The sequence below is a fragment of the Rutilus rutilus genome, assembly GCF_951802725.1.
Source record: "Rutilus rutilus genome assembly, chromosome: 13".
Lineage (NCBI taxonomy): Eukaryota > Metazoa > Chordata > Actinopteri > Cypriniformes > Leuciscidae > Rutilus > Rutilus rutilus.
The window spans coordinates 13,720,275-13,734,859 of NC_140218.1; the positions used below are offsets into that span (position 1 = coordinate 13,720,275).

The 14,585-nt window shown below is 36.0% G+C and overlaps 2 protein-coding genes across 2 annotated transcripts; both read right to left on the bottom strand.

Moving 5' to 3' along the window:
- Positions 1-5,506: 5,506 nt before the first annotated feature.
- Positions 5,507-8,164, bottom strand: hoxc5a (homeobox C5a). Its single transcript, XM_084428863.1, has 2 exons — positions 7,522-8,164; positions 5,507-6,664 (listed from the first exon to the last, which is right to left on the bottom strand). The coding sequence occupies exons 1-2, from the start codon at positions 8,006-8,008 to the stop codon at positions 6,450-6,452; spliced, it is 702 nt and encodes a 233-aa protein (XP_084284989.1). The 5' UTR covers positions 8,009-8,164; the 3' UTR covers positions 5,507-6,449.
- A 1,675-nt stretch (positions 8,165-9,839) lies between these two features.
- hoxc6a (homeobox C6a) lies at positions 9,840-11,425 on the bottom strand. Its single transcript, XM_084428862.1, has 2 exons — positions 10,902-11,425; positions 9,840-10,290 (listed from the first exon to the last, which is right to left on the bottom strand). Exons 1-2 carry the CDS (start codon positions 11,302-11,304, stop codon positions 9,986-9,988), a joined length of 708 nt encoding a protein of 235 aa, XP_084284988.1. The 5' UTR covers positions 11,305-11,425; the 3' UTR covers positions 9,840-9,985.
- Positions 11,426-14,585: the final 3,160 nt, after the last annotated feature.

The following is a 14,585-nucleotide window of genomic DNA, read 5'->3' on the forward strand; positions in this document are numbered from 1 at the left end:
AGTATTGATAACATTTTTTAAAGGTGGGATCAATTTATGAGGTTGTTTTTTCGTACAGTTTATGTTTTCTTACATTATTCTTTATATGCTTTATATTTATTTATACTTTTATAACAATTATTTTAAAACCCTTAAAATGCTTAAAACAGAGAGGTGAGCCGGGTTACACAATTCTGTATTTTAATGTATGTAGTTTTTTTTTTTAGTTTTTTCATATATATAAAAAGATGTGGATGTTACAGTGGACAACTTGTTTATGCTATGCAAATAAAAAGAGTATCTTTTAGGAAATAGTTTTTTTCTTATATAGTCTATAGGCTGCATTTTAAAATATATAAAAAGAGCTTATTGGCTCACTAGCACAACAAACAGCTTTAGCACAAAACACTTCCTTGCCTTGAACATGTGTTGTAGTTGTTCGCCACTATTGTCAGGGAACACTGCCCTCTGTGTTTATACGCAGCGAAACAAGATGGGACAAGAATATTATAGGCAACTGGAACAAGAAAATAACGGTAAGACTTACCAGTGCAACGACGACGTCCTCCTTGCCTTCACGTTCATTATTCCCTCATGCGCTAAAAAGAAAGAAAGCAATTTAGAAAATAAAAATAAAAACTTATCTTCCCAGGCGTGTAAGGATAACCTATTTAACAATATAAAGGGTTTGATACATTTAAAACAATTGAATTCCTGTGATGGAAATAATGGCAGTCTTTCAGTATCCTGAAAATGAATATCAATATCTGAATAAATATCTGTAAGTTTTTGTTTCTGTAATCAGTTAAGTTTATGTAATCAGTTAAAAGCTAAAAATATCAAATCATGCATGAAGCTTATAATAATCTGACAGCTGCATTTAAATTCAATGCATTATATTTACTGATAATTATGCTTTAATGTTTTTAGTACAACTTCTCTTTGTCTCTCATTGAGGTTGAACTGTCCAAAGGCATGATCCTTTAAAGTAGGACAAGGCTATGTATTTAGCACAGGTTATTTTCAGAACTATTTCCTTGATGAATGTAGTTATTTTTGCAACAATGGAGGACCTAAAATGAGTTCCTACTTGGTCAGGTTAACATGACAATTCAGGATTGTTGAAAAAACAAAAAAGTGATATGTTTGCTTCTTTCAGGTTTACAGCCTCACAGAGTTTAATTTAACAGTAGGCTATGTAAATATGTGCATACTGTGAATTCACATGCAGTGTTGGACCACTAGTTTGTCAGTGAGATGAATGGCTTCCACACTGGAAAACATCTAAACACTATGGTATCATTTCAAACAAATCTAAACTGTTTAAACCTGCATTAAAGCCAAAGTATTTTCTGTTACACACTGTTGTTTCACTGTAGCAATGCAGTCCTTGTTGTCATGACCATCCGTTTTCTTAATAAATCATAATCATGACATTTATTAAGATATCCACCAGTCTAAATACCATTTGCTATTTTTTTTTTTTTTTCATTCATTCATCTCATCCAATTGCTGAACGAAGAAGAGTTTATCCACATTGAGAATAAGGGTTCTGTCTTGGATTTTTAAAATGATTGTCCAAACAGGAACTTCTAACAGAATGTGGATTGTTAACAGAGGCTATTCCAACATTGAAAGCATTGCCTTGTTAAGTTATTCTGCGTGCAATGGCATCATTTCCAACTCTGTGTCATTTGCTGGCTCTTTGAATGAAATTTCTGCCATATTCCTTGTATGGCCAGTCAATTAGTAACCTGGTAAATGACAAAAGAATATGTTGAACCCCTGCACTCAGAAAGAAGAAAACAGAGGAATATAAAACTATTGCCCCCTATTGGCAGTTAATGTTTTTGACACTGTATTCAAAGACCTTTAATGATAAAATTAAAGGATGCACATATGGGCTCACTAAAAATAGTGAAGTTAAAATGATTCTTAATTATAAATTTAAATTATAAAGTGTTTTCCATCAATAGGTACAACAATTGTTATTAATTAAATCTCTTTAATAAGTGGACATTTACTAAAAGTGTTTCAATAACGAATGTGATGTTGGTTGTACCACAGTACACACCACATGACCAATTTATTTCTGTGGTTCGAACTTGAGTAAAACCTGCACCTGCTCTGAACCAAAAATGAGCCAACAGGAATCAGCTTCTGCTTTGATGTGATAAAACTGTGGAGTACATTCATAAAATTGTCATTGTCAGCTTTGTTGTTCTTCCAATAATAATGCACATAAATAATGAACACATAATTAAACACAACATCATTTGAGAAAAGCAGCTGTGAAAAACAACTATTTTAAAACACTTGATTATAGTGTCTAGATGGAGTGAATTTTCTGATTTCTGGGATAAAGAATGGACATTGAAAATGAGAGAGATGAACAGCAATATAATTTTTTTGTTTTATTATATTTGATTTATTGTATAAAAATGGATTGTGTAATTGCATGACTGAAGTAAACTATTATTTCGAGTGCTGTGTAATGAGCATGTTATACATGTTTGTATAATTCACAACAGTAATTATTGATTACGGGAATGGATTAGCCAGTGTTTATGTTGGACTATCACATAAGACTCACTTAGAACTTGTATAAGAAAGTCAGCAGTTTACCAACTTAATACTAACTGGAGTTCTATCAAGTACATTCAATTATACTGTTTTGATATCTGCTTAATCTGTCCTCCCACTGTTCTTTACAAAAATAAAATAAAAATATATAAAAAAAAGCATTTATTTAACAGTAGCCTGGAGGAACGAACTTTGGCAAGCCATGGAATTTACAACTCAGTGATATTTGCAACCAGACACACACTTACAAGACAGAACCAATCAGTGAAATGGGTCTTTACATTTGTTTTCTACAAACCACAAATTGCAGTGACTGAGCAAACTGTACAAAGCTGTTTTGTGAAATATTTGCCAAATCTGACATTATATCTTATATTAACATCTCAGAGTAATGGCATGTCATTTGAAAAATGTTGTTTTAAAACACAGTTATATTTGTAAAAAAAAAGATAATTATCAGTTAACTCTTTTCCTTAAACTATAAAAAATCATCACAATTACAGTTTGGGAGGTCAACAACCTTTAATCTTGGTTTTTCTTCATAATTATTTTTGGACACATGTATAACCTTTGCACAGCAAAAGGGCCTGAGTTAGTTCATAATGCCAAAACTGGGGTATTGGTTCTTTTCATTTGAAATAACTCTCAGAATATAACACAGGCCTTCACTAAATAAAAAACAGCAGTATGACGATGGCGGTGGAGTTCCTGTTCAGCCAAAATCGCTGTGCACAGATTAAAGAGAACATTGTCGATGAACAGGGTCTGACTTCCAAGCACAACATCATAAAGTAAGATATGGCTTAAACTTTTCATACCATGATTATAATGGTCAAGTGGAGCCTCATCTGTCAAATAAAGACCACTGAATATCCGGTGTTGAAAACCGACAAATAACAGTGGTCCATTTTTTTTTTATTTGCTTTGAATAAAATGTATACTTTTTATGTGACTTTGAAGCATTTGGAGTCATTTCAGTTATGTTTTTTTGTTAAGTTAATCATGTGACTCTTCATCCACACTGCCCTGTACATGACCCCACCACACAACACCAAATCTTCTCTGCCCTGCACATGACCCCACATTATGTCCGATCTAAAGATATATGTTCTGCGCTCTCATCTGCAAACCAATACAAGATCACTTAGCTTCTCAGTCTTTCACCGTCACTTTTACCACAACATACACATCCTAGGGACAAACTAAGCATTTTTCACTAGTATTTTGATATACGTAGGCTACATTCTGTGATTGGATATAGCTACTACAACGCAAATACTTAAGTGAATATTAATTACGATCCAAGGCAAAGCTCTTCACACATGCACAATGCTTTTAAGATGCATACAATATGTTTTTGAATACATATGAGTCATGATATACAGAATTAGATTTCAAGCTGCTGCCAGAACAATAATTCCACATCAACGCCAAATTAACAGTAATATACAAATGCACAAACGTTGAAATTGATCAAAACTGAACAGATGAGGACACATTTGCGCACCACTTGACACAATTTCTCCATGAACTATTGAATTACATCCTTGATTAATTCCCGTGGGTGTTGCGGAGGAAAGTACATATTTAATTAAAAAGAGGAAAACAAGATTATTAACTTACTGCAACCGCCTGGGATCCATTTGGGAGAGTCGAACTTCTACAGACCCTGACGCGAGTAACCCGCACTAACAGGCTCTAAGCCTTTCTCTCAGAGATAAGACTAGCCAACAGCTGCGATTACGGACAGTTAACATTATATATGATGTAAATATATTGAGGGTTTGTCAGGTCTTGCAGGCCATAAAACCCACTTTAATGACCCCACGTGCTCTTCCTGCACCACTCACTGGTCTTGCTTTGGGCAATTGGCATAAATAACCCTCAAAACTTCAAAATACGTGGCAAGAGAGCTAAAAAAAGAGGGGTTTGTGTAAAAAGCAACATAGTAACCACCGTAACTCGCAATGTGGTCAAGATAGCGAGTATAGAAATTGAAAGAAGCATGGAAATTTACATTGAATCTCCAATATAGGTGAGTGAGACGATTCTAAAATGAAAGCAGTTTTGAAACAGTAGTATAAATTGACTATAGCTGACTGGTTTTATTTTCAGCTTAGTGTGTGTATATAATGTTAGCATTCAGAAACATGGAGATTAAAATGTTCGGTAGCATTTCAAATACATCGAGAGCGCCGAGAAGGCATGAATTAAGAAAAACTAGAGCCTGTGTGAAGCCAACAGTAAAGCGTAAAAGAACCTGAGTAGAACAAGCCAGTCGAAAATTAGCATTTTGTTCACACAGTCAACGCTCCCATGTCCTTTGTTTGACATGGGCCTGGATTATGTGATTTCTGCACATAAGGTGGCTAACATCATGTCTCATTTTCTAAATGGCAAGTTTCACTTGCCCTTTCACTTTAAACGTCTTAAATTATATGCTTTACACTTTCGTTTCATATTTCAAATGCATAAAAAAAAAACCGTACATTATAATTTAGTAGCACGCAGTATTTTATTAAATGTGCAGACTATCTAATTGTTTTTAAGGATTTTGTACACCAAAACGTCACTTTGAAATGTTTGTGTAAACTTCCGCCGATTTGTTAAAAAAGGAAACAGTTGTCAGTGTCTGATGGGTGAGAGGAAGTGCTGTAAAAGTTTATTGGGGTCATAAAGTTTTATGTGCCTCCGTTTAAGGGCTACTGTAAATAAGTGACCAAGGCGTTAAAGTTCAATCATGTCTCATCACTAGAAGTATACACATGCACACTTGGTCCTCGATTAATACACAAATATTTTACCAAAATCATATTATTTCGCGCATAACGTTTTCTTCTCTTAACCCTGCAAAAGGTATCAAATGGGCCTTGAATGCAAAACATGCATTTGTGTAAAGAAAGACTAATTCTTTTTGTTTTGTCAGACAAATAGGACATTCTTTACGTTTAATCGATTTTATTTACAATGATACCACATTGAAAATTTTATTGGACACAGACGGCTTTTAAACCAGAGCTGACAAAACTTTCTGATATGTTTACCAATTTAATCTTGTTACTGTGATAATTAATTATTGCCTGGAAAAGTATCGATGTGGCTTAACAATGAAACTTCGAAAACAAATGGTAAGAATAACAGAAGTAATGGATCATACAAATGCGGTTCACACAAAAGTAGGTCGTGTAGTTTGTTTGGCAAGAGAGGTATAAGCCACTCCTTACAGTGCTTGCCTATATACTCAAGAGTATACTGTATAGAAAGAAATACCAAGGTGCCTGCCTGTAAAATTTGCCCAAAAAACACATTCAATTAAAGAGCAAAATGTTATGAACGCACAGTATTTCAACAGACATAATAATGGAGATAAAATTACCATTTGGCTGCTGGTTGACAGACAACATGATAGACAGCGTTTAATATGACACTACAGTTGTTGCATTATTATCATGGAGTGTGGTTTACTATAGCCTACTTGATGTATTTACGACAGAAAGTACAATGGATAAAAATACAAGTTCCATCAAAATTCAATATGCAAAGGGGAGACTGATCAATGTTCAAGCAAAGCACCACATTATTTGCACTTACATTGAAGTCAACGTAACTGGATGCAGGCCATGGTATATTATGTAGGTTATTGATACAAGTGGTTTTAGTAAATCATATTCAAATAAAGTTTAAGCTTATACATTATTCAAATAAGCATCTCCCGGGAGAGAGCACTATCAATAAATATCGAAAAAATGGACATATTTACACAACAACATGATACTGTAGACAAATGAAAGACATTTACTGTTGTCAACAACAAAATCTAATCATTTGTTGTTTCAAGTTAACACTGCCTTTAAGGCTTTTTCAATTGAAGCCGTGCACCACATTATTTATAGTCCTCCTTTCACTTTCAACTTTGAGTCCTTCTTCCACTTCATGCGACGGTTCTGGAACCAAATTTTAATTTGCCGCTCGTTCAAGCAGAGGTTATTGGCAATCTCGATACGTCTGCGACGTGTGAGGTATCGGTTGAAATGGAACTCTTTCTCCAACTCCAGTGTCTGGTACCGGGTGTAACTGGTTCGTGACCTTTTACCGTCAGATTCTGAAGTGGCATCAGAAAGATATTGGGTTACCTATATGTAAAATTGTATCGACTGTCGTCCTCATGCATATTACTAGGAAACATATTTTCATAATCACTGATGAAGTTGCCACCAAACACAATCCATAAAATGAAATATGGATACATCAAACATTATGAAATCCAAAATGAAAACAGTGGACAGGTGGTATGTCGCTAATATTTATTTATTCTGAAATTAGAAAGTGTCATGCACAGAAATAACACAAACGTGATAAACAAAACAAACATAATAATCATAAATGTATGAAGGCCACTAGCTTCCTAACATGTCCTGACCCATAATATTGTAAAAAAAAAAGCACTAAATAAATAAATAAAAATAAAAAGACAATGCCTCACTGCTTAGAGGATACAAATTGACATTATACTTTTGTACTTTGCTCTATTAGCTACTCCAGTGGTGCAGAGTCCAACTAACCGGAAACATAAGTAGTCTACTGCCAAGAATGCGTATGCAAAGATTCTCTTGAAATTTCAGTTTACATGAATAACATGTAAACTCATGCTTAAATCAAGAAATAATAAGTACATTTATGTAATACAATATTTTTTTTTTTGTGCTTTTCTTTACCAATTATTTCTCCATAAATTTGACCAGAGATCACCTCTTCACAGAAACAGGACAGGTTTACGAGCAATAGATGCCTTTGTCATAAAATTTACGGCCGCTAGTTTTATTATTTCCTGCGTTTGGCCTATAAAACTCAAGAGGAAAAATATGGAGCGACAAAACGTAGGAAGGAGATGCAATGACGAGGATGAGATGCGTGCAGTTTCCCTCTCTCTTCCAAAACAAACTTTAAACGTAACTTTACCGTGGCTCATGTGTAGCTTTGTCATCCACGGATATATCTGCGGCTGCGACTGGTTCTGACGCTGAGTCGAGTTAGTTTGTTGCTTTATCGCTGAAGTAGTCTCCATTTTGATATCGTCTGTGCGGCTCTTGCCGCTGGGCTTCTCCATAACTTCCATATTCCCCTCGGCTTTTTGGCTCAACAGTCCGTGACTGAGGGGGTTGTACCCGTGAGTGCTTACAAAGCTACGAGAGCCCAGAGCTGAACAGGACTGTGTTCGCTGAACTGCAGCACTGGTCCTTGCACGGTCGCTTGTGTTTATCGCCTCCCGTTTCAAAGAGTTGGAGGGGATTTGAGAACTGAAGGATCCGCCGATATCAAGTCCTTCGTACGCGTAATTGGACTCGTGAAACTCAGAGTGAGCACCATAGTTGCCAAAAGTGTGCATTCTACAAGAGGAGGCGTCTTGCGTTTGCTTAGAAAAAGACTTTCCAACGTATGAGCTCATTCTATTTCCAAAACAATATAGTGACTTTAGAGAGAGAGTCACAAAAAGCACCCGATCGCAGCAGAGATTGAATCAGCTAATAAAGTATACATAAGTTGTTTAGAAGTTTTATTTGTTTATTGGACTTTATTTGTATTTCTAGAGGACGTTGGGCTTGTCCTATAAAAGAGCAGGATTTATAGGAGGAGGAAATCATTTTCTTTTTTTTCTTGATACGACGTGTAATGCCCAAATATGGAATGTTTAAATAGAATCACGTGCAGCTCCTGGGCCAGTCATAAATTGGCTTGATCCCCAGGAGGTTATTGATAGACAGTGAAACGTGTCCGATAACTTCTCGGTATGGAAATCATCTAAGGGTCTGGGCTAAAAAAGGGCGAGACCGTTAGACAAGAGCGTCATCTGGCGTCTAATACTGGACAAAGCGGCCACACACACACACACACACACACACACACACAGAGATACTATGCGATACGATGTTATGACAAATCAAATATCAAGGCGATATATGGAGTAGCAACACGATTATCCATATTCTATATATGACAAATATGTGTTTCTCCTGTTTCACAGTAATGGTTTCTGATTGTTTCGTGTGTATGTTGTTGTTTTCTTGGGTGTTTGCGAAATTAATCCCCATTATGGTCATATATGTCTCTTAAATGCGTCAACGTAGCCTATGTGCATTTGTTGCAGCGGCTTCCCAAAAATAAATGTGATTTTTTTATTTGATCGCAGAACTACTGGTTTTGCGTTGTGCCACTAGATGCAAGGCAAATGTAGTTTTTTCAATCAAGCATTGCCGCTGAACAGACAAGGCTTTATTTATTGAATGAAAAGTCTCTAAGTCGTCACGTAGCCTACTTTAATCATTAGGAATTAACAATAATAGGTTGCATTATTCCATTCAGGTAATTGGGCAGATTAAATTTGAGTAAAATGAAGTACACTTTAACGATACACCAAACTCCAATGTAACCGTGAATTTAATTTGTTATTTGGATTAGAATTGCTCACAAACTCACAAAGATATGTAGGCCGAAATAAAAATGTCTTCAAAACGAACAAGTGTTTCAAGTCTTAAGTTTAGTGAACCCGTTATGAATGGTGAAGAGCGCAAGGCTGGAGTCAAAATAAAGACAATAAAGGTTTTTGTTTTCAAGAATTTTATTAAATAATACACAGTTTACACAAACAATATAATTGCGTACCAAGGTATATGTTTGTTTTCATATTGGTGTGATTCTCACTTTAAGACAAGTTTATATGCACACAACTACAAGTATGATGAAATGTAATTTTTGAAGTTCTCTCAATAGCTAATGTGCCAGTATACAGCGGCATTTTGAACAACAGAACACTGACGGGGCAAAAGCAATATAAAAAAAAAAGAAAAAAAAAAGGATAATAAAATGTAATAAGGATTTAGGTAGTATAGTTCATCCCGTCAGTGTTTGTTTCGTTGTACAAATATGCATCCACAAAGAAAAAAACAAAACAATGTGCATATAATAAGTTTCCTTCACTTCTGGAATGCTTAGGGTACAGTTTAGAGGCTTAATAGTTTGGGAGACATAGCCTACTTATCAAATTCGAATACATTTTCATCTAATGTAATTTTCTACTAGCCTATAGCAACATGATAGCTAACACTAGAACCACACAAACATTTCAGCTGTGGCATTGTCATCACGCAGCCAATAAAGAACTATTTCAGTACAAAGAGAAGTGAATAGCTTTATGGTGGATAACATGTGCGTCTTCCTCTCTCTTAATCTATCCATTTGTTTCAACGTGTGGTAAATGTTAGTGGCGTGGTGGTAGTAGAGCTTGTGTATGGTGTTCAGGTCGGAGGAGGAGGGGGCAGTCAAAAGGAATAGCAGAGTATACAGTCCATGCATTAATATTTGCAAATTCTCCGTTTAGGTAGTTACGTTGCAGTTAACAGGCGTTCGAGAACGAGAAATGGACTTCCTAATCTTTAATCTTTTTAACTTCCTCGGTTTCCTCCTCGGTCTCCTTCTCGGTGTCTTGAGGAGTACCCGTTGATTCGGTCCCCGGTACAGTAGAAGTTAGATTGGTCTCTTTCTTCCATTTCATGCGCCTGTTCTGGAACCAGATCTTGATTTGACGCTCGGTTAGACACAGAGCGTTGGCGATCTCGATGCGTCTGCGTCTGGTTAAATACCGATTGAAGTGAAATTCTTTTTCCAGTTCCAAGGTTTGGTATCTGGAGTAAATCTGGCGACCTCTTCTTCTGTCTGACCCGTACCCAACTCCTGTTGTGGGGGAAAAGTGTAAATACATTTTTTAAAAAGAGTTTACACAGATCAATTCTTAATTGAATGCAAAATAAAACACACGTTTGGGATCCTGGTGGAATAATTTTTGGTGGAGCAATTTTTATTTATTTATTTGATAAGGTAACTAATATAACAATTTGACAAAAGAATGTAGCCTATATACGCAGCATTTAACCCATTATTACAGTCACAAAGCAAGGCGAAACTTGTTTCGAATTTCAGTGATTCTAAAACATTTCTTTCAACCAACTTTGCTACCGTGTGTTTTCAAACAGTACATCGGACAAGTTAAGTCACATTTTTAACATAGTAGTGCATGCTCTAAAAATGGTTCAAAATGCACTTTTCGTTGGATAATTTTCTAACGCGCTCACACTTATTGTACAAGTTTTGGAAATTATTTTGGCACTTGAGTATTAAAGGAGGTAGCCAAATGGGATTCCCCTCTCTGGAAAAGGGGGCTTTTATAGTCTGATGATTTAGTAGTGGTTTATGAGGCCATAAAATGTAGCTACTCTGTTGATAGGACGTATCGTAAAACAGACCAATTCCACCAGGGTATGTCCCAAGTCGCAGTAAAAACTCACCGCTGTGCGAGTTCATGCGCTGCATCCACGGGTAGATCTGAACGTTGTTTCCTTTCTGATCCTGTGTTCCTGCACGAGCTTGTTCCAGGCTGTACTCCTGGGCAACGTGGCTCTGCGCACTGAGTCCCATACTAGTTTGCCTGCAACTGGGAAGCACGTCCTTATCTTGAAGAAACACGTTAGATCCATACTCGTACGGTCCTCGACTTGATCCAAACACAACGTTATCTTGAGGTGAATAGAAAGGGGACGCATAAATCCGGTTTTGGGTCACTGTGGTGCCATACGACGAAAAATGTCTGACTGAATCATATGCGGTCGTGTTCAGTGGCATGTTGGGCAAAACCTCTTGCCCACCAGATAAATGGCACGAGAGCGACGGGTTCGCGAAATACGAATTCATACCTTTCCTATCGCCCTCTCATCAACTCACCCTCCTATCTTATTTCCCCTCTCTAATCTTATACTTTCTTTCTTTGTGCTATGGGGTCTGCTTCCTTCTGTCACATACACACGTCTCCCGCCCGCTTTCCTAACTCTCTTTCAAATGAACTTCAGAAGGATTTCAATAATATTAATTTCCAGTCTCCGGTTAAGACGCGCAAAGCAAGTGTTATAGCCAAGGCTTGGCTCATGGAAGGACAATATGACAGCGTCACCTGACCACTTTCAGCCAATTGAATGCGCTGTGTACGAAGGAATATCGAGCTTGTAGCTTCTTATCCTTGTGGCTTCACTTGATAAAGTTTAAGTAAACACACACGCAAATACAGAATACGCACTCACACGAACAATTAATTACATCTTTTTGGGCATTAATCCGCGAGTTAATCCGTTAATCTTCTCCACGTGTATTGTGAAGATAAATCTAGAATTAGGCTACCCTGGAGAATCATGCATTTTACGAGCTAATTTTCATCTCAGTTAATTGCCTGAAATATGGGTTTTTACAGTTGCTTACTGTCGCTGACGTAGACCAAAAAATCCTATATTTGTATATGTTTTACTATGACAATACTACTATGTTCATGTCTTCTTGGCGCAACAACTTTATTACTTAATTACAACTTCTGTGTAGATGATATAACTACAATTTTAGAAATTTAGAAATGTAGAAAGAAAATTACCAAGGGCTAATTGCCACATACGCCGATTTTGTTTACCCTCCCTTTTAAGATGCATTTCACAATTTCATATAAAAAAAGAAAAGTAACTGTGAATATGTCCACTGATACACATTTTATATCATATTAATAGACATTCACTGCATTGTCGTCAGTCACCAAGTGAAATTACCACACTATTCTTTTGCTATTCAGTAGATATCTCCCTATAACGTTTGTTTTCTCTATCTCTATTTCCTCGGGCTTTCATTGCGCTGAAGGGGAAACGTCTGTTCTTTTCCTTTCCCCATTTGTAATGTATTGATGATTTCAATGGTAAAAAGAAAATGAGTAAGGAGGGGGGAAGGGGCATCTTACTAAAGAATGCGTCAAACGCGCCTTGGTGCCATAAAAGTCACAAACCCAACTGAGGACTTCCAGCTCTGAAGCAATTACCCCTTTGAATGTATGGGGGCTGTGCAGCGAGTCTCTTATCTTGTGGACAGAAAGCTGCTAATTTTTTTTTTTTTTTTTTTTTTTTTTTTTTAGCATTTAACTTAATAGTGTATGCAGAATGATTATGAAAAAAATAATAATGCCACGAGATATTTTAAACTTAAGTAGGCCTACTCTGATGACTGTATTGATTTTATTTATAAGGATAAACTATATTTTTTCAGAATTTCTTAAAATGATCATATTTGCCAACGATCTGTTAAATAATACAAATATATCAGTTTTCCTTTATTAAATGCTTGCAGCCATATTAATGGAATGGTCAATTTATATATTATCATGTTCAAAGAATCAGTAGTGGGAAAAGTTTAACCGAATGCTTAGGGTATGCTCCATGACCTTAATGCAGGCCACATGACGGGACGTGTGAGGCTAAAAACAGTGGTTTAGAAAGAGGTGCGCAAAACACGAGATTGACAGAATAGTAAAATTTACTTCCAGCCCGACAGTGAGAAAAGGCATTTAACAGCTATAAAACAGGCTAATCTGCTTAAAGATTGATTAAATGCATACAATTTTTCTTTGTATGCTAAAGTACCTATAAAATCGGGATAAATCAATATCAAGGATTAATGTGTTTGATGGGTTGTCTTATTTTGGACAATATTTGAGATCGACAAAATGTAACTCTATATCTCTGCTAGGAATGTCTACTAGGAATTTCTAAACATCAATATGGTAAGTGCTATTTGATCAGTTTACGGCTACTGCATATTAATATGATTAATTATCTTCCGAAGCTAATTCATCGACGTTTATACCAATAATAATAATAATAATAATACTAGTAGTAGTAGTGCAGTAGCCTATAGTAGTTTTAACCGGTCTGCAATAAAAGTAATAAAAACATGAATTACATGCCGCTAAGTTACAATAAATATATCTATATGGCAGTGTGTAACTTCACGTATTACTATGATTTAATTTATACAATATTACACCATGTATACTGTGGAGGGAAAACTAATAAAAGTAATATAGGCTATAACAGTAATAAAAAATATTTCTTGCGTGAAAAGCGTGCGCACACGTTTTAACATTTAATTTTTTAGATTGTGGAAATTGAACAGCTGCCAATTCAAATATATGAAATCAAAAACAAAAATCACAGCAATAATTATATTTACAATTACAATAAAAAAAATAAAAATTTAAATTACCTTTGTATTAAACTAGTAGGCTATGCCACTGGATATCCTAAAATATTTTGAAACAGGAAAGCGCGATGCTGAAAACAAATCAGAGGTGCATTATTAATTCTTAAATCATTGAATTGTTTTCACTATAGGCTATCTTCCGACGTGTAGTTTGGCGGAATTGAGATCACATACCTATATAGTAGGTTGTATCTATATATCTGACTCTTTGATGTCCAATATTGCTCCAACGACTTTGAACTGAAAGCCTTTGATGGGGAGATTTTTCATATCGTGATCTATTTTACAGCATCAGTCTTGTGAATGAAGTAGCGAGTAAAACACACCACACTCAGTCTGCAGTTGGTATGTTGATGTGACTGCAGAGAAAGAGCTTTAAGTGTTTTATTGCAGCCCTTAAGACAAATCGCACGGTTGTGTTTTAGCGTTTGAAGAGGCAATAAATAGACATCCCGTTTGGCCTGTATTCTCTTTACACTCGACCAAACTACGCACTAAGGTCCGCCAAAATCGTCCTGACTTCCAATGCGTAATTTACGTGATATGATTATGATCTGGAAAAAGCAAGCTATGCACATCCTAACTGTGCTCGATAATGGCCTAGTCTGCACATTCTCCAAAGTTAAATGAATGTTATCATTGGCCTATTTATTTGTAACGGATGTTCACAATTGCAAATTCCAATGATGAGTCTTAAAGCTTTCTTATCCAAGCCCAACTTTCCTACCCTGTCATCTATATGTCGATGTATCTATGCGAAAACAAAATCCATAATAGTAACGTGACAGCTGTAACAGAGCTCTCATGTGCAGCTAAGCACTTATAACAACACGCGACCCGAAGGGGCATTATGGTTTTTAACTAGCACAAGATAATTCTGTGAAATTTTGTGGCCGCATAATGACCTC

Coding starts and splice junctions, on each gene's coding strand:
- hoxc5a (XM_084428863.1), bottom strand. CDS start 8,008: ATGAGCTCATACGTTGGAAAGTCTTTTTCTAAGCAAACGCAAGACGCC. Junction 6,665..7,521: donor AAAGCTACACATGAGCCACG/GTAAAGTTACGT, acceptor ATGCCACTTCAG/AATCTGACGGTAAAAGGTCA.
- hoxc6a (XM_084428862.1), bottom strand. CDS start 11,304: ATGAATTCGTATTTCGCGAACCCGTCGCTCTCGTGCCATTTATCTGGT. Junction 10,291..10,901: donor GCGCATGAACTCGCACAGCG/GTGAGTTTTTAC, acceptor CCCCCACAACAG/GAGTTGGGTACGGGTCAGAC.